Genomic DNA, 19674 nt, shown 5'->3' with positions numbered 1-19674 from the left:
CTAGAATGCCAGCAAGTGGAGCGCAGCGGGTGGCATTGAACAAGGAATTGAATCAGTAAATCTTTTGATAAGCTTGCAAGGCTCTGAAATACGTTGAGTTCCATGATCCAAAAAGTGGAACAAAAAATGGAATAAAATAAAATGAAATGAAATCAGCATCGTGTATAGGATGGAAAAAAAAAACATGTTTCCAAATATCACACAGAGCCACATGACAAGTATAAATTCTTTACTCTGTCCATACAAGATCCTTTATCACAACTTTCAACAGAGAACCCATTTGGATTAAAAAACAAAACTAATAATAAAGACAAAGACATTTCAACCATGTGGTCAGTAAGTCTGGATATGAAATATAAAGTCAGGATTTCTAGGAAAACTCCTTCCACTTGAATCAAGAGGCACCGTGATTGTTTTTAATCCTTTAAAAAAAAAAAAAACATGCTTTTTTTTGACAATGCAACTTGCATTTACACAGCAAAATACAGAGAGCGCTCCATAAGGACACCCGTCATTGCATGAATAGATCGCCACCTAGTGGCCATGGGAGATCATAGGCTGGAGCTCATTCCCGCGACCTTCATGATAAAACACCTCGCTGCCTCCTTACAGTGAATAACATGGATCTATATACTTCTATATGTACACATGCAGTTCACATGTAATTTTCAAACATTTTGAGAGGAAAAGAAAATAATCATGCTTGGTGCTATGAAAGCGAAATGCGGGAAGAATTCAAATCCCAAGTTACGAAGGCTATGCTTTTTGTTGGCATTAAAAAACAAACAAACAACAAAAAGCATTTACGGAATCAAAATCATTAATGCAAACCTCCTAAATATCTGTTAGTGTCCTAACAGCGGCTGTATATTCACTCCTATTTTAAAACAATCAGGATTTTTTTCATTGACGCAAAACAGCAATCGAGACTACTTGTGCGATTTCTTTTTCTTTTCTTTTTTAAATCTGGGAGGTTGAGTGAAACAAATCAAACTAACGAATGAAAGAGAGAAAGAAAGAGAAGAAAAAGCCGAAACCACCCAGAGATAAAATTCCCACCTCCTTTTACATTCATGCGACGCGTGACAACACGACTGTTCCCCATGTCTTCACGTTCACCTTCGCTGTCCGTTTTCTAACCTCGGCGCTCAGGACGCGTCCGTCAATTGGCCTTGGCCTTCTGCTCGGCCTGGTGGGCCGGCGGCGCCGTGCGGCCCTCCCAGTACTTGTGGTATGCCTTCTGGAACATGTCGTTGCAGCACAGCTTGGCGTCCAGCCGGGAGCAGATGAGGAAGGAGCCGCCCATCTTCCTGTGCAGCGAGTAGGTCTCCTCCGGCGGCGGGGTGAGCCGGTGCTTGAGCATCACCGGGATGAGGTTGTGGATCCTCTCGGTGGTGGACTGCGAGCCGAACTCGAAGGCCTCTTTGGAGGCGAACGCCTCGCCCAGGATCATCACCGCGTCCACGTGGGCGTTGACCATCGCCTGGACGAGGGGAGGAAGGAGGGAAGACCGTTTTAAAATCTCATTATCGAACATTTTTTTGCATCCTTGATTTCAGTGAGGAACCCTTGATGATGACTATATATGCAGTTCTGCAGAAAACTGCATATTTAGCCCCCTGTTTGCAGCCTCCTGCGGGTTTCAGCTTTTTTGACGGAACCTCAACGTGTTTGCAAGCACATAAAGGACAAAGCGGTAAGAGGGAGGAGTAAAATCCCGAGAGGGATCTTTGCCCCTTATGACATCACAGAGGGCTTTTTTTGGATCTGTATGTTATAACACATGCTTCCTGGAATGTGGAACATGCACATAATAAAATATGGACTTTTCCAATTTCCAGGGACAAGTCCAAGCAGCACACACAAGTTATAAACACTTAAGGTTTGCACAAGCTGTAATTCCACTCTGACGCCAATGGGTGTCAGAGTTGAGCCTACAGCCGCAGTTGTTGCTGTGCCCTATAGGTTTACCTTTGACTCAAACCCAGTCAGGAACTTCATGTCAATGGATTTCTGGAGAACTCCATCTCTGTTGCCTTCAGCAGCTGAACGGATGACCTGCGACACAAGCACGTCCTCTTGAAACATTCCAATATTTGAAAATTTGTCCACAAGAAGCACTGTGCGTAACGATCAAAATCTCTTCTTGGCCGATATCCTTTCAGAACTTATTTCCTGGCTGAATTTACCTCGATGTAGACGTCTGTGAAGCTCTGATCGAAACTTCTCGTGGCTCCAAAGTCCAGCAGCGAGATCTGCGGGGACGAGACGGTCAGTCACAGGCCCCGGATTAGCCTGCTGAACAGCCTGTTGAGAGACTGCGGCCCGTGTCTGACTCACCCTGTGCGTCTGCGGGTCGTAGAAGAAGTTGGACCAGTTGGGGTCGGTCTGCATGTACCTGAACTCAAACAGCTCCCTGAGGCACAGCATGAGGATGTTCTCGCAGATCTGTAACAAGGAGTAAATGTAAAAAAATATATAAAAAAAAATGTGCCCCAGACTTTGCCGTTCGTTTGCTTGCTGACCTCGTTCTTCAGCTCCTGCGACAGGTTCTCGGCCTGGTCCAGAGGGAACCCGGGCACGAGCTCCGTTGTGAGGACGTGGCGACTGCTCAGCTCGTCGATCACCTCTGGTACGTAGAAGAAGGGGTGGTCCTTCAGAAGCTCGCTGAGAGTGAGGGAGGGATAGATGGAAGTCAAAAGATGCAGAAGCACAAAATTAAGAGGGCAGAAGGAGGCAGAATCATAAGCTTGAAAGAGGAAAAGTGTTTTTGGCTTCAAATTAGCATTTTAAAAGAGGCTTTAAAGGTTTTATAGGTTTCAGGAAAAGCTGGAAACACCTAATATTGTCACAAAATGAATTTGTGCAATATGATAATTTCCTTTCTTTCCTACATAATGTCAAAAAACACCTGAGAAATGAGACGTTGCGAGAGACTCACCGGAATTTCTTTAAACACTGAGCCTCTCTGATATAGTCGCACTCCAGCGTCAGCTCTCTCCTCATGACGTCTATCAGGTGCTCCGGAAACAGACCTGCCAGACGCAAACACAAGGTGAAGGTCAAGCTTTTATTTTGCTGGTGCGACCTTTGAGCCGAGTTGGCAAAATAAAGAACACAGACATTGTTTGCATGTTGGCAGGTTTTACCTTCAGGCAGGGCGTTGCTCATATTCAGCACCGTCATCAAGTTGTTCACGTCGCTGTTGATACTCTCAGCCACGCCGGGGTACTGAACACAAAATAGAAGAAGCTGAGACTAAAATCCTTACGGTACTTTTTTTTTTCTTTTAACTTATTTTGGTCATTCTGTGCTTTTTGTTCAGCCAAAGTTGCCTTTAATGTCATATTAAATCAGATGTTTACACAATCTATTTCACTCTATGGCTTTTCAAGATTAGAAATAAAAATTATTAAAAAAAAACAAAACAAAACTATATATTAAAAAAATATAAAAATATAGTTAAATATTTGCTCAAATCAAAGTTGAACACCACTGTGTGGCTCACCTGTATCTTCATGGCCACCTCCCGGCCGTCCTTCATCCTCGCCAGGTGAACTTGGCCGATGGACGCTGCGGCGAACGGACGCTCCTCGAACGACTCCAGCTTGTCCCTCCAATTGGGGCCCAAGTCGCTGTTCAAGGCTTTCTGTACAACAACACACACAAATGTGACTTAGGCTGCCTGGGACATTTGACATTGGTAAAGGTCAGAAAAAGACACAACTTACCGTCATCTGTTTGATTGGCATGAAGTCGGCGCTCTGTCGCACGCGGTCGAAGATCTTGGCCAGCTGGGGGTTGATGAAAGCGTCGTCTGGCAACCGAGAAAAGACGACTTTGTTCAGAGACCAAACTCGTTAGGATGCTGGCCAAACCACAAATTTCATTATCATTGTCATTTTATTTCATTACGCACTCTTTCACTGTTTTCAACAATCTATGCCTCCAGTCTGTCAGCGAAACGCACCAGAAGTGAGTAAAATCCATCATTTACCCCTTTTGCTTCCAGCTCCTTTGGCCTTTTGTGATGTCACAAAGGGCACAGAGTCATTCCACTGGCTCAACCTTCTTTACCTTATCTAGGTGCCCTTTCAAGCACGTGCCAGGCCTGACAAAGCATCAACTTTCGCAGGAGGCTGTTAACACTGGGCTAAACATCCCGGAGACCTTTTGAGGGTTGTTTTTTTTTTTGGTGTGATTTATCATGCGAGGCAGCTTCACTGGGGGTCGAGGATGAAAAACAAAAGACTGGACATACTATGTGACCGCTGAGCTATTTTGGACCTGTGCTTGGAGCTACAATGGCTAAATGCAGAGTCATGTGGCCACGGGAACATTCCTGCCGAGAGCCGTAAATGTCAGCAGCGACCAAACGCAGCAGCAGCAGCAGCAGCAGCAGCAGCAGCAGCTAATTTACTGGATGTCCTCCTGCCATCCCAGACGAGCACAAAAACCTTTCACCTCTATCAGTAGTAGCGCTTCCATGACAGTTTTTTTTGCTAAATAAAAGCGATGTTTCTAAAAATTTCTACTGACGTGTAAATGTGAAAAAATTGTTTCCACGACACCTTTGCGTTATATCGATGTGTCTGAAAAACCACCTTAGGAGAACAAAAAAACCTTTTGGCGATATTTAAGAGGTTTTTCGAAGCAAATAATGGAAACTGGTTTCCATTACTAGTTTTGCGGAATTCTAGGGGTGATAGAATTGCAGCTACTGTTGTAACTGCAGGGCGGCGTGAGACAAAGAGTCGACCAGATCGGAACGAAGATAAACTGCAAGTTTATCAACAACACACACAAATACAGATTATTCTGTTCATTGTTTTGAGGTTACTGCAACTAATCTAATAATCCAGATTCACGCTGGCCAATCCCATCCTGAGAGAGGAATGAATTTCAGTTTATGACTTTGTTGTCGATATAATAACACATCACAGACTAGTGAGTTCCCGTCCCAAGGACAATCTGACACCTGTGTTTGTACGTGCTGTATTTATGCTAAACACTCCAGCGTGGTCGAACCCTGTTGTGAGGCCAGTTTGTGAGAGCCAAAAGGCCGGGGGTCGACGGTCAGTGTCCGGCTACAGACGCAAACACGGCGATGCGCCCGGCGACACCAGATCCCGGCCGCCCTCATTCTGCAACGCGGTGTTTACTGCCTGGAATCTGGTGTGCAAATAAAGGGAGGAAGGAAAAAAAAAAAAAAAAGACACAAACGAGCAGCGACCTCCGCCAATGAAGCCCATTTCCCAGAAGCTCAAACGACCGTTTGCGTCTCCCTGCCGAAAGCAAAATGTTTCAGTCACAACTCGATCCGAGCGTCCAAAAAACTCAATCAAAGCTGAACTCTCCGTGTTTTGATCCGCAGGTCACAGACGACAGCAGCACGTTTGGCAAACCTGAAGTCAACCTTTGGCAGGCGCCGGTAAACCGAAATAAATAACAGGTCTGCGCCAACTTTTTCTCCTTCGTTGGCAACTGACCGCAATTTCTCGGCACATTTCACTTAACCTCAAAATGAGGGACGTTTTTTTTCTAAAGACAGACATCAGTACGGAAGCGTATTGCTGCCATACTAGAAAAAAAATAGGTGTTATTACGTGATCATTTTCATGTTACAACGTGAAACTATCACGTTATTTCATAAAACTATCAGGTTTTTTCATGATAATTTCAATGTTTTCATGTGATAGTTTGGCATTATAATGTGATACTGAGCCGTGTTTTGTTTTTCTAGTGTGGCAGCGCAGCACTTCCGTACATCTGCAACCTGTGAGAGTGCGGCCGAACCTTGAATGCTGAGCATCTGGCCCAGTTTGAGCGCGGCTCCTCGGACCTTGCACAGGGTTCGGACGATGCGCTCGGCGTTGGCCTCCGACAGGAAGGGGCTGGAGTCCAGCACGCCTTTCTTGGATTCACCTGCAGGTGAACCGATCAGACAGAGGATGATTTTCACAGCTTAATGTCAATGGGGACATGGGTTAAGTCAGTGGTTCTCAAACTTTCTCTGTCACGCCCCACCTTGGAGGAAGAAAATTTGTCATGCCCTCCCCATTATATTGTACAAATAAACAACTTTAGCGAATCACTCTTTGTGACATCAAATCCTGAACATTACTTTTTAAACAAGAATACTCTTCTATACTTTTCTGCTGTGCAAATCACTTTTTTTGGCAAACCACTTTTGTAACATCCACCATCCTTATGTTGTGCTCCCATCTCCTCACAAAGTGCAGAGAATAGCCGCGCTTTCAGGGGTCTTGTTTTGATGAAATTGACCACATCAACAACATCAGTCATGCGACAACATCACATTTTCTACCTGCCACACGAGATGAGGTTGAGCGTTGCGTGCGCTAAGTCATAATATCGCGTTCCCCCGGGCGCCCCGTCTCCCTCCCACCCGGTGTTTCGCACCCCCCCCAGACGTGACCCTGCGCCACCCACTTTGAGAAACACTGGGTTAAGTCGTTAATGACCTCGGCATTGGTGACCAATTGAGTATTTAGCAAGAAATACTGAAATTCTCAAGTTTTCACCTCATGAAAATGTGTATTAGTGTGTAAATGTGTCAGTAGGTCATTAGGTAGTGTGTTTCAGTGTGTCTGAAGGCCTTATTAGAGGCTTTAACAGCGATTTAACACACACACACACACACACACACACACACACACACACACACACACACACACACACACACACACACACACACACACACACACACACACACACACTAAGAGAAACAGGATTAACACACAAAACACAGACGCACAAGCAGAGCAGCTTTTACGCCTGTTCACGCTTTGAGCTTTGGCTCCGTTCTGGGATTAGCCCAAGTGTGCGTTCACATGCAGCGACGGCAGCGGGCAGGTTGGGTGGGTGGGTGGGTGGAGCCCTCGCTGTGCTCTGATGGCATCTGTTAGCAAGTGGTGACATGCTTAAGGGAAGGGTTCTGAAAGGCGACGGCAGACTTTGTTTTTCCCCCTTCACGAAGTCTTTGGAGCGAAAAAACTACGAGCTGCAAATTCGCGTACCTGCACCAACAGGGTATAGACATTAACCAGCACTTTCTGAGGAAACTAAACTAGTAATTGTGAGGCACCCGGACAGATTTGAAATACTTTCTTACAACTAATTATACATTTTAATCAAATTCTTGCTACAAATAATGATTAAAGGTGACTTTTGCTTCTGCTACCTGTAGCAGGTTTGACCAACAAAAATCTAAACCCTGATTTAAAGACGGTTATACATCAGACAGTATCAAGCAAGCGGTTTGATTGGACCAGAGACATTCCCCGAGTGTTGATAAAGCGCTTAGACTTCAAACTTTGCATGTCACTTCATTTCACTTTTGTCATAATCACGTATTCATTCACCTTCAATCAAGCAAGCGCTGCAAAGATAAAGTCGTCCGAATTACCTGCTGCTCCATTGTGCCTGATGCTCTTCTTGGCCACTTCTGCAAGAGCTCCAATGCCCAGACCAACTGCAAGACCTGGTGGAAACACACAGGGAAGGAGAGTCATCTGTCTGGACTTCATTAGTGGCACAGCATTCAATTCCTCATCAATGCAAATGGCTAAAACAGCCAATCACGTAGCAGCAACTCAATATATTTAGGCATGCACCACTGGAATGGTGCAGTAAGTGGGATTGAGGTGACTTTGAACATGGTGAACATGGTTGCTCATGATAATCTACTGGTCTACTTTTTTTAGGGTTTACAGAGGACGGTCCCGAAAAGCAAAACGAAAGATCCAGTGAGCGACAAGTTATGTGGAGGAAAATGCCCTGTAGATGTCAGGGGTCAGAGGTCAGAATGGGCAGACTCGTTGGAGACCGGTGCGGGGGAACAAGAGCTCAAAACAACCACCGGTGGCAACCAAAGTCTGCACTTGCGAACGCAAAACACCTCCAACCTTGAAGCCCCTCGAGCGACGTGAACCTGCTGCAAGCGGTGTAAACACAGCGAGCAGGCAGAGACTCTGTGTTCCAAACGGCAACATGCGAGCGAGCGGCAGAACATGAGACCCGACATGTGCGCACGGGGAAGAGAATTTTTTCTCCTCCGGCTCAGCAGCGTGCGGTGACGGGTCGGCGGCAGCTGCGTTTCAGCCGTCACCGGAGGAGAGCGCACGTGGAGGATTACGTTCATCGTCTAAATCACATTAACAATAAAGCTCCGCTCCATTTGGTCGGCGGGGGATTATTTTAGTAGACAACAAAAGAGGTAAGCCCCCACCACGTACTGGATGGGTGGATGAGGGTGGAGGGGGGGCAGAGGGGTGAGTGGTGGCACACGCTCCTGCAAGCTTGCTGATGCTCAGCCTTACGTAACTCGGCGTTGCGTAATCGTCAGTTAGTCAGCAGTGCAGGAGCTGGACAGATTGGGACACAGGGTGCTGCGAGGCACCAGGGTGACCGAGGGTTTTGCCAAAAAAAACAAAACAAAAAAAAAAAACACCCCAAAAAAAGCATGTTTATCTTTAAATGAGCTGGATGTGCAGCTCACTTCATCTTCAAAAAATGTTTCATTTAAAAGCAAGCTCTGGTGGCAATTTTGGATGTTGCAGGTGTAAATCTGAAGCAAAAGCTTGAACAACACGCCATCTAAACTAGTGGGGAGGACGCCAGCGGGTGCATCTCTATTATCGCCCACACGAGGCACAAGTGTCTGTCAATCACTCCGCAGCGGCGTGCTCAAAGGCCGACTCGTCCGTCACTGCATGCGAGCGCAGCAGTTTTCCCGCGTGATCATTTTGTGCATGCAAAAAAAATTTTTAAAAACAACAAAACACAGTAATGTAGGTAGAAAAATGTTGAAAATGGGGATTATTATTATTTATTATACTTTTTTTGTTTTTTGCCTTTGAAAACAGCAGGGATTCAAGAGTCAGTGCTCGCGCATCCACTTTGAAAAGCTCCCATCTGAATTGCACGAGACCCATCTGAGTATCTGTCTTGTCCTATGAGGTAAACATTGACCAAGTCTTTGGTTTGAAACAGCCGTGACCCACAATCTTGCAACCTCAGGGACGACACTCCACAACGACTACCACTAAGCCACTGAGCTGATAACCAAGAGGTGGGGACTTCAGACAACTTTTTTTTTTCCCTGTGGGGACAAAAACAGGAAGTTACTCAGAGCTATCGCGGCGGCTGCAGCGTGGATGCTGCAACGTGGGCAGTTTACTCAGCGCCGGTCAACACTTCCCCATTAAAAAGATGAGCAGAAAAACCAAGAACAAGATTTATGTTTTCTCTACGACTGAGTAGCTTTTGCAGCCTTGAACAACGCACGACAAAACTGAAATTATTTGTGCAGCTCAACTGCTTGTCAGAAACAGGTTAAATTGGATTTGGTTTCAGCAAGAAAGAAACCTTGCAGTTTATTGTCACAGGAAGCTGTAAGCATAAGGCTAAAAGTGCTCTTCCGAATAGCTATTCTCGCTTGCTTCAATGATGGATGTAACTTGGGAAGCTCAAAACTACTCATGTACAGTTACTTATCAAAAACATTTTCATGTGGCTGAAATTTATAGTTTCAGGATTTTTGGTTTCTCCAATTTGGTGGGAAAAAAAATGAAGTTTAAATCTGACGAGGGACAAAAACATTAAGCAATAAAGTGATTTTTGCATAATCCTGGACCTTAAATAAAGAAAAGGGAATGGGGCAAAATGACCTGGACCAGTAGAATAGATTGCATGTGACGTTTGAAAAGTAAACAGCATGATGTGTGTTTTTTAATCCAGTGTTCCAGGAGTTGGCACTGCTGTTCAAGGTGTCCAAGCAGCTGATGTACCATCGTGCCATTTGTGCCAATCCTGTTCCGCAAGACCAGCAAGGAAAAAAACAAACAAACTAAATCCTGTCTTTGTTTTCCTCTATAAAAAAAAGTTCCACCTTAGAAATTTAAGGAACTTTCAAAGCGTTTGAAAACTTTCTCCCTATCCACTAATCAAACCAAAACTGTTGCAACTGCTGCTGCTTCTTATCTCACCCCTACACCCGCCTTTCCCGCTGCCGACAGCGTGGTGAGCTCATGTAACTTGGTCAACAACAAAAACGCTGTAGCGGTGAGAAGGACGGGTCGAGGGCACATAGCCTCCTCCCTCGCCAACACTCTCCGACACCTTCTAAATGTTACAACTATCAACATGCTGAATCAACCCGGCTCTGCTTTTAGCGCCTCACTGTAGTCCCTTCCTGTGGCTTTTTTTTGCTCCGCTGCTTATTTTTGGTACGTATGCGGCCCTGGCAGCGCGGCCTCGGCCCCGTTCACCTTGATCACACTCCGCTCTTCAAAAAAGTTTCTTTGGTTTCGAGACACCTGTTCACTGGTCAATCATCCGTGTTGAAAGAAGCCTTGAACTTCTGTTCAATTTCAATGCCGCGTGCGGCCGCGAATATTACGTCCATGTGCTGGATGTTTTCACGAGACGCTTGAGTCGTGTTCTGCAACCTGACACGCCAGGTGGAAACTTTCCCGGCTCCTTACAATTTACCCCACGCAAGCATCTGGGGAAAGGGTTCATGGAAAGTGCCTGTGGAGGGGAAGCAAACTTTAGAAGGTGTCGGGATGAGCCGTCAATTGCGATGGACGGACATTGCAGATTTACGAGGGTAGGGCTGCACTAACTAACCTTGCGCCAAAGCCAGTCAAGAGTAAAGAGAACAATGTTGAAAAAAAAAAAAAAGGTTTTTGCTACCTTTTTTTAATATTAAGATGCTGCTCGGGTCTGATAAACCTGCTTTAATCGCAGCATCCACGCTGATCTCTTTAGCTGTGGCTGCTGTCAGCGTTATATAATGATATCTTTGAGAAATCCCTGTTCCTCCTTCCTCTGTATCCTTGAGGGAATCTGATTGGTTGTGAAAAATGAACGATTTAGAAGAGCCGTCTGGAGGAGCTTGTCAAGACGGCTGTGCGGGTTTTACTTTGCGGCGCAGGTGAACATGAGTGTTAAGAGCCAATCTTAACACTATTATTATTTATTATAATTTTTTATAGTCCTGAGATTAAAAAACATATTTTTGAATCTTACCATCTACTTGTATATTTAGGTTAAAGGGACATGTTGCTATTTTAGTATGTTCCCGCTTAACTACCGAGATAACGACCTACTCTGATAAGGGGAAAGAGCAAACAACCGGTCAGTGCACATTTTTTTATTGCGGTTGCCCTGTGGCTCGTCTATTGTTCTATCAAGCCGTGTTTTTATCTAAACAGGAACACGGGTCCGCTGCAGAGCGAAGAAAAAAAAAAAGAAAAAAAGCCTGACCTAATTTCCTGTTCATCTTGAGGCGCTCGACTTCAATTAGTTCGGTCGCCGACTTATTTCGCCCGCCTGCCATATCTCTATTATTGCCGCCCTCCTCGCGCTAATGCGCTTGCCGCTACGTACGCCTGCCCGCGCTGTGTGCACACTGAGCGGGGGTGTCGCCAGGTTAATCACCGCAAAGACTTTGAGAAGGTCACGCAGTTGCATCACAACGACAGCTGTCTCGGAGCTGTTGACTCTGGCTTATTAAGCGTGGTGGGGGCTTATTGTTGGGACTAAGGACCCTCGACACCGGCACAGCACAACGAAATGTGATTTTCAACAGTCAATTCTGATGAAGGTGGTGCAAGACCTTGGCAGAGTGGGTGCGTGGCGAGAACATTTGCGAGTGAAGCGTGACAAAAAAGAAATTTACACCAACAGGAGAGTCCGAAATGTTTTGGGTTCAGTTCTTCCTTCTGAGAAAAGGCAGTGGCAGAGCCACACCTCCCCACACACCTGTGAAGAGAAGCGTGACTGGCTGGACTCTCCTATCTCAGTGTGATTTTGTGTATGTATAAGGGTGTGCCGGGGGGGTGAATTTCCCATACTGTAAAAGCCAAAGGGGTAATTAATCAGGGCGTGGCACATGAAATCAGCAGTTCGCTTTCCTGTCCCAGTGAGAATGTGTGTTGTTCAATCTAGCAGAGAGAAATGGCTTCAGTCTGTTTCATACAACCACAGTTGGATTCAATCTCTTCCAATTCATTTCCATACAGACTGACTAAATTGCCAACTCATGGGCTATAAATAGAATCTGTGTTACTGTACCTCCAAAGTTGGCCAGTCTGCTGAGCCGAGTCACTGGCACCTTCCTCTCTCGGGCCCTCTCACTCAGCTGTGGAGGGAAGCAGACGAGTGAGAAACGTCGCCGAGGGAGCACATACAAGCTGGAGGTTGTTGTGTTTTTTTGTTTTTTTTCGACCGCGCCGACTTGCCATCTGTTTGTGCGGTTTGCCCTCGGCTCTCTTGCTCTGCCTGGCTTTCTCGATGTCCTCGGCCGTCAGCCCCCCCACGGTGGTCTGGTCCTGGTGGTACGTCCTGAGCTGGGCGGCCTGACACTGGCGGTACAGCCGCGACCACAGGTGCCTGTTGGGACTGTGGTTGTAGAGGTGGCGGTGCGCCACGAAATGCCTGCGACGAGAGCGACGCCCGTCAATCTTCGCGGCTCGAAGCTCGAGGATCAAAAGTAGGGGTGGGAATCACCAGGCACCTGATGATTCAATTCGATTCCGATCCAGAGGGCTACGACTCAACTGATTAATCGCGATTAATCGAGAATAGCGATTTATCACGATTCCTATATGTACATATATTTTTTTCCCTCCTCACTGTGTGACTTAGAAACAAAGTCATTTCTAATTATCCATATTGAACAGACCAATTTACTTTCTATTATCTTTTATTGATAATAACAGAAACGACTGTCAATTCATAATTGGCAATGTCATAATTCTGATTAATCTAAGAATAAAATTTATTTTCCCCACCCCTAATCAAAAGCAGAAGGGGGGTGCAACCGTACCTGGCGTCCCGGTGGTAGGACCTGGTGTGTCCGCCGAACTGTTTGCTGGGATCGTTGTAGCCCTCGAACAACGTCTGCTTGCCGCCCGCCGCGCTCTGATAGGCTCCGGCTGCCTCGTGGCCGCTTCCCGCGTGATCCGCCGGGAAGTTCGCCGCTTCCTCCCCGAACTCAGAGGAGGAGAAGGCGACATCGTCGTCCGCAGGGAAGTCGAACTCCGACTCCTGAGGGGAGGTCTGCTGTTGACCCGTCAACTCCTGCAGGTGTAAAGAAAGAGGAGAAATTATACACATTGAATGAAACAAATAATCAAATGATCAAAAATTTGAAGTGTTAAAAAAGAAGCACACCTGCACTTTGGTGAAAGCAGCGGAGAGGCCTTGCTCTGCAGCTGCTTGGACACCTTGAACCGCAGCGCCAACTCCTGGAACACCTGTTTAAAAACACACACACACACACCATAATGTTTACTTTTCAAACTTCACATGCTATATATTTTACCTGTCCAGGTCATTTTACCATTTCCTCTTTTCATTATGGAAGGTCAAGCATAATGCAAAATGTACTTTATTGCTTAATGTGTTTGTCCCTCTTTGATGCTTCCATTTAGATTTAGCACTTTTGTAAAAATGGCTAAATCTGACTTTAAACTTCTTTTTTTTTTCCTCCAAATTTTTGGAAAACCTTGGATTGGAAAAACCAAAAATCCTGATACTATAAATTTCAGCCACATAAAAATGTTTCCTGCCTTCCACATGTTTGGAAAGGGACAACAACAAGGTTGTGTCCGCCAACACCTGGCTGTGGGTGTCGTAACTAATCAGTTAGAGGTTTTGGTACCCCTTGTGACATCACTAAGAGCTGATTTCCAGTGCTGCATGTTTTAGGGCATCATCTTTGGTGTTTGGAATTTGAATGATATGGGTCCTTTAAAATGTTGAGCTGACCTGTGCGCAGGGTGCTGCCCTGAGTCTCCGCGACCGCTTGGCTCAACTTAGCCAAGCCACGCATTAGCAGCATCATGTCGCCCGCCATGGTGCACTGTGGGAGACACAGAAGAGGGCGAAAAACAGACAGAGGCAAATTTTAAGTGCAGGCCATATTTAATATCTCATATCATCTTTTTGCTTGAGGATTGCACCACACAACCCCCCAGAGCGTTGTGTTAGATCTTATTCCCTGCTTGACGGACGGGTGAGCACTGGAGTGGCACGCAAACAGTCACACATGCAAACACGGGGAGCATGTGCAGCTCCGGTAGGGGGGGGTCACGTTTCTATATTTCCACCCGTCAGTCAGCATGAGAGCGGCAGAGGCAGACGGATGGATGGACAAGTGGACAAAGCTCATCATCCGCACACACATTCTGCTGCCAAAATAACACACACACACACACACACACACCCACTCACTCGCATAAATACACAGCTGTCAAATCTTCGGATGACTTTAAGACTTTGTCTAAAAATACTCCACTTGCACTCACTATTCGGTCAAACGCAAGCAGATACAGTGAGGCTTTGTCTGCTCGTACCGAGCAACATTTTTTTTGTTTCATTTAATCTGGACTTTTTAAGGTCAATAAATTGGAAGTTGAAAGAACTTCCATGGTGGAGATTGTGTACAGGAAACAGGTTTTTTTTTTTTGTCTTGTTCCTTTAATGTAAAGTCACTTTTTGTGTAACATAACCTTTGTTTAGACCTTGCATCTTGAAGAAACAAGAGATAAATAGCAGACATAACCCAAATATTGCCATTTTAAATCATGCTACTGCACTTTCTTGTGTTTTATTAAATGCCCAACAAGAAACATGGTTTTCTTTTTATTAAATTATCCATGTTTCTTTTTATGTCTTGTTTTTTTTTTGGCTGAGGTCAAAGAGAGTCCAGAGGGAACAGGCGCAGGCGTAGAGAATTTTCTGGCTGTTGTGCTGTATTTGTGTGTCAAAGAGACAATGACAGAATGTGTCCCGACAGCCACCCGCTCCCTTGCATCTATCTGGGCTCACTTCTCCAATCTAAACAGCACCGCATTCCTCTCTACCGTGGCCTGCAGTGTATCCGAGTGTGTTTTGTGCTCCAGGTGTTGTTGTCTCCGGGCGGGACAACGTGCACCGACAGCTTGCTGGGCTGGGATACGGGCCAGTGGAAAGAGCTCAAAGAGTTGAAGCAATGCATCACGACTACCACACACACACACACACACAGACACACACACACACACACACACAAAAATACATACACATACACATAGTTGGTAAGTGGGTCATTCCTCCTCGTCCTCAAGGGCCTCAGCTCTATTCTACAAAGCGCAGCATAAAATGGGAGAAGACAAGTGCGCGTGCAGAAATTCTTCCCGGACACAGTTGAGTTTAAAATGCACCCGTGTCCAACAGTCCGCGCGCTGAACAACAATAGAACAGCGGCACCGCCGACCCGTTCTATTCTGGGAAACTGTGGATTGACTCAGCTTGCGACTGAGTTCACGCACAAAAATTGGGCACATTCTGGACGGGATCGTCCCGTGCGTCCAAAAACTAAAACAATGAGGTAATTGCTCCGAATGTAACAAGAAATGTGTGGAAAATTAAGGAACTTGTTTGTTTCCTTGAAGCAAGAATCTATTTGGTGTATTTTCATTTGTGCTAAATTCACTTTTCTGATGTTTGATAACATTAACATGAGCCAATATCCTTTATCTAGTACTATTTCCAGGCAGTTCTAAAAAAAAACCCTTTGTGATGTCACACAGGGGACTGCTACCTCTCCCAAACAGGTGTTGGCTCTGTCTTCCTTCCAAACACGTTGAAGCTACAACAAAGCACCAGTTTTAGCCAAAGCTGAAACACAGTGTTTTTGCATGAGGCAGTGCACAGTCTGGCAGGAGAAGTGGAACGCTTGAATGTGCACGGGAGGACAAACGGGAACAAGCGAACAGTTGCCGCTGCAGCACAGCATTCTCATCATATAAATGAATCATGGTGCAGAATTAAGAACCGTTGGCGCTGGATGAATAAGCTCCCTTGCAAAATCTGAGGCTGCCGATTAAAAGACCCGACTCATCGCAGCATATCAAACTATTGAGCAACTTGCCGTGTACGAGCGCAGTCGGTGCTGAACTGTTCCTCTGCAATTGGAATCTGATCAGAGACCAACACAAAACGGTAAAGGGCAGAGCGGGCCAGACCCGATGCCCAGTGGTTGAAGGGTCACTTTAAAATACTTGTGACACACTTTTTCGTTCTTTCCACTGGTTGTTGCTTGGACTCTGCCGCCGCTGCTGCGCCAGCCTCCACAAGCGCTTGACTCACAGCCTCAGAAATACCCAAACAACACAGCCTTTTGAGTATGTGCGCCAGTCTATTACCGGCTTCCCGAAAGCCTCCCGTCCCGGCCCCGGCCTCGGCTTCCAATCCTGCACCAGCAGCTGGAAATTCTTCCCCGTTCACTTGCGGAGTTGTGATTCCCCCCCACACTGTTGCCAACAGGGGAAACGTGACTGCAGGCATGTTTCCTGAGACGCCGCAAGACGGATGAAAGCCCGTAATATCTGCGTCATTGATCAAAACAACGTGTGCCTTCCATCCAGGAAACTGTGGATATAGTCAACCCCACTGTCCTATGACAGACGTACTTGCCTAACATCAGAAATTTATTAGCATTATGCCAAATACACTTTGCTCCAAGTATTAAGTAGAGTTGTCCTTCGAAATCGGAAAAGTCCATCTTTTCCTTCTTACACTTGATCAACTTTTCACTGTTTGTGCTACAACCCTATACCCTTTGTGATGTCACAGAGGGAATTCCTTCCCCATTGAGCTTGTTTTTCTTCCGTTCCGAACACGTGGGGGACTTTCAAAGACAGCAGAACTTCTTTTTTTATTATTATTTCTAAGGGCTGTAAACAGAGGGCTAAACATGCTGTTCTTAATCAGTTTGATCAGTTTGGTTTATATTAGACTTAAAGACAAGCAGAGTGACAGCTGTAAATGTCCACTGTCCTTTCTCACAATGGCATTCAAATCCCAGGTTTATTCATATATAGTATACAAGTGCATAAGAGATTACCTCAATCCCAGCTCTCTAGCGGTGTGGCTGTTCTGTTACCACGTGTAAAAGATGCACGGCACTCCCGTAAGAGAAAGAAGACGTCGCCGTGAGCCAAGCAGCTATTTTTGCACGCTTGCCCCTGAAGACTGTGTGCATGCATTGACTTATTTTAAACATGAGCTCATTGTGCAGTGGTCACTCACTAATTTTAGCCCATTTAGACCTACATAATAATAATAATAATAATAATAATAATAATAATAATAATAATTACAAATACAATCGAGTCTTCGCCTTGCGACGACCTGCTCGGATTTGAGCAGGACTTCGCTGAGGCTCAGCCCCGAATAAAGTAAAGTTTAAAGTAATTGTTAGAACCCGAGAATTGAAACAGTAATAGCCAAATTGACTGTTATAAAACACCTTGTTTGAAAAAAAAAAAATGAACACATGTACAACTCAAATGGGAGGATAAATTCGCTGGTTTTAGTTCCCTAAAAGTCAGAACAGAAAGTTCCCATTTTTCAAATTCAAAACCAAGTCCCTTGAGGCAGGTGTTCAACTTCACATCAACCAGGATGGCCAGTTTCAATTGTGTCACGAAGTTCCTCCAGGACGTGTTGTAATAACAGATGCACACGCGTTGTTACGGACTTGAGATACATATATTTTTGTCTGGCCTGAAGACAATAACAGAAGGTGTTCCTGTCCTTCGATAAATAGCCATGCCAGAAAGTTTACAGCCGAGGACCTCAAAGAGCTGCAGGGGAGTCTGAGGTGTTTTTTTTTTTTTTAGAATAGCTTTTAGTAGAACTCTGTTTTTATTTCTCTTTATTGTCTTTGTCTCTGTAGCACTTTGAGATTGCTTAAATGTAAAGTGCATTATAAATGACATTCCATTATTATTATTATCATCATCATCATTATTATGATTATTATTATGATTATTATTATTAGTTGTTGTTGTTGTTGTTGTTGTTGTTGTTGTTTGCGCACGGATTATCAAAAACAAACAAACCGACTGATTGAGCTGAAAAAAAAAAAAAAATTCCACTTTAACGCAAGCGTTTACAGACCTTAAGACTTTAGGTTGAACAATGTGGTACTCACCAGCAGCTGCGTCAGTCCCCCCCTCCCCAAAACCCCTCACTCTGATTCTCGCTGCAAAACTCTGTCAAACAAGGTCACCGTGGAGCCGCCGAGTGCGAGGTGCTTGTGTGCGGCTGTCGAGCTGGCGGCTGACGGGGTTTCCGCTGCTGTTGAGAGAGGCTGTGATTCACTCTGCTGCCCGTCCTCTTGTCTGCACTGCTGCGGGTGCCAGTGGTTCTAATCCAGCTCCGTCTGCCTCGTCTCGCCTGCACCACGAGGTCAACCAACCACCTTATTTATCAACTTGGCGGAGTCCCCCTACCCTTACCCGTCCCTCCTCCCCTCCTCAGCCACGCGTTCACAACTTCCGGCTTCTCTCGCTCGCTTCGCGGTGGAGCCACGGCGTCAAAATACGACAACGCCACTTGTTTTTACTGGCGTCAGCAATAAAAACAGAAATATTGCAATTCCTCCTCGTCTAATCTGACCCAATTTCCTCACATTTAAGGGGGAAGGCACGTTCCTCAGCTCCGCCAATCAGAATCAGAAATGTTGGTGTGTCTCAAAACAGTCTACGGCCCCCTCGGCCCTTCCGGCGCTCCTATTGGTCGAGAGTGTCCGTTGAAAGGAGGTGGGGACGGGCACACGACCCGCGATTGGTTGGTTGCGCAGGATAAACACAGCGCAGCGTTTTTGCGAGACGTCTTAACTTGTTTATGCCGAGGTTTAGGTAAGGGCACGTGTCCACCTGAAAGCAGCAACAAAAATATCGTACAGATTCAATTTTTGTTGCGAACACCGATTCGACAAAAATCTAACTCAAACGTGTTTGTTGATGTTTGTGTTCCGTAGGTAATTTTTTTTAGTGAGGGTCCTCGTCCTCGCCAGCCCTGAAAAAAATCGTATCTAACCCTCTGCCGCCATCTGCTGTTGAAATTATGACACGCCTGCGGTGTTGGAAGCGTAGGTTTTTCCACGTGTAATACCATCAACATTACACCAGAGGGGGACATCGAGCTACAAAGTCCAATAGCGTCAAGGAAAGGGAAGTTTATTTTTTCCTCTTCATTTTCCCCCGAGTTTGTCTGTTGTAACATAACAATTTAAAGACTTAAGAAGGAAAATAAAAACAAGTACTGCGTGAGGTCTAACTGTTGAATTTATCATTAGATTCTTGCCATCAGATATCATTCATACAAGTTAAAAGAATTGAATGTGATGAAGCAAACCATGTTTTTCCATAAACATGCATGTGAGGCCCCCGTGACCCTGAGCTCAGGACTAAGCGGGTATGGAAAATGAATGAATGAATGAATGAAGCAAACCATGAAAAAAGTTTGTAAACACTGCTTGACTAGGATGTGGTGAAGTGTGAATGTATCCCCTCACATTTTCAAATAAGAAAAAAGATGTTGTTTTGGACACACTGTATGAAACCACTCAATTTTCTGTCTTTCCAATTTGTCAGTTTGTTTGCACAATTATTTCCCTATTTACATGTTTGATATGTAAAATTCAATAAAATTCACACACACCCATTGCATAACTGCAGTTTTTAAAAAGGTTACATTTGAATAAATTCCTTGAGAGGAAACTTGCCTCTTCTTTCTTCGTCTTATCAGTTGGAGGCCCTGGGGGAAAGTCTTATGTAAGATTAAATGGTCCAATGCTCCTCTGTTTAG

The 19674-nt window shown here is 45.3% G+C and overlaps 1 protein-coding gene across 1 annotated transcript; it reads right to left on the bottom strand.

Moving 5' to 3' along the window:
* Positions 1–214: 214 nt before the first annotated feature.
* LOC142903014 (atypical kinase COQ8A, mitochondrial-like) lies at positions 215–18486 on the bottom strand. Its single transcript, XM_076048413.1, has 17 exons — positions 18014–18486; positions 13801–13894; positions 13204–13286; positions 12857–13110; positions 12270–12465; positions 12103–12169; positions 7430–7504; positions 5797–5925; positions 3732–3817; positions 3509–3649; positions 3150–3231; positions 2942–3035; positions 2526–2667; positions 2341–2448; positions 2190–2255; positions 1972–2058; positions 215–1483 (listed from the first exon to the last, which is right to left on the bottom strand). The coding sequence occupies exons 2-17, from the start codon at positions 13886–13888 to the stop codon at positions 1163–1165; spliced, it is 2019 nt and encodes a 672-aa protein (XP_075904528.1). The 5' UTR covers positions 13889–13894; positions 18014–18486; the 3' UTR covers positions 215–1162.
* Between the last annotated feature and the right edge of the window lie 1188 nt (positions 18487–19674).

The sequence above is a fragment of the Nelusetta ayraudi genome, unplaced genomic scaffold, assembly GCF_046127955.1.
Source record: "Nelusetta ayraudi isolate G7.1 ecotype Tasmania unplaced genomic scaffold, CSIRO-AGI_Nayr_v1 ptg000100l, whole genome shotgun sequence".
NCBI lineage: Eukaryota > Metazoa > Chordata > Actinopteri > Tetraodontiformes > Monacanthidae > Nelusetta > Nelusetta ayraudi.
This window is presented reverse-complemented; position numbering and strand designations above follow the sequence as displayed.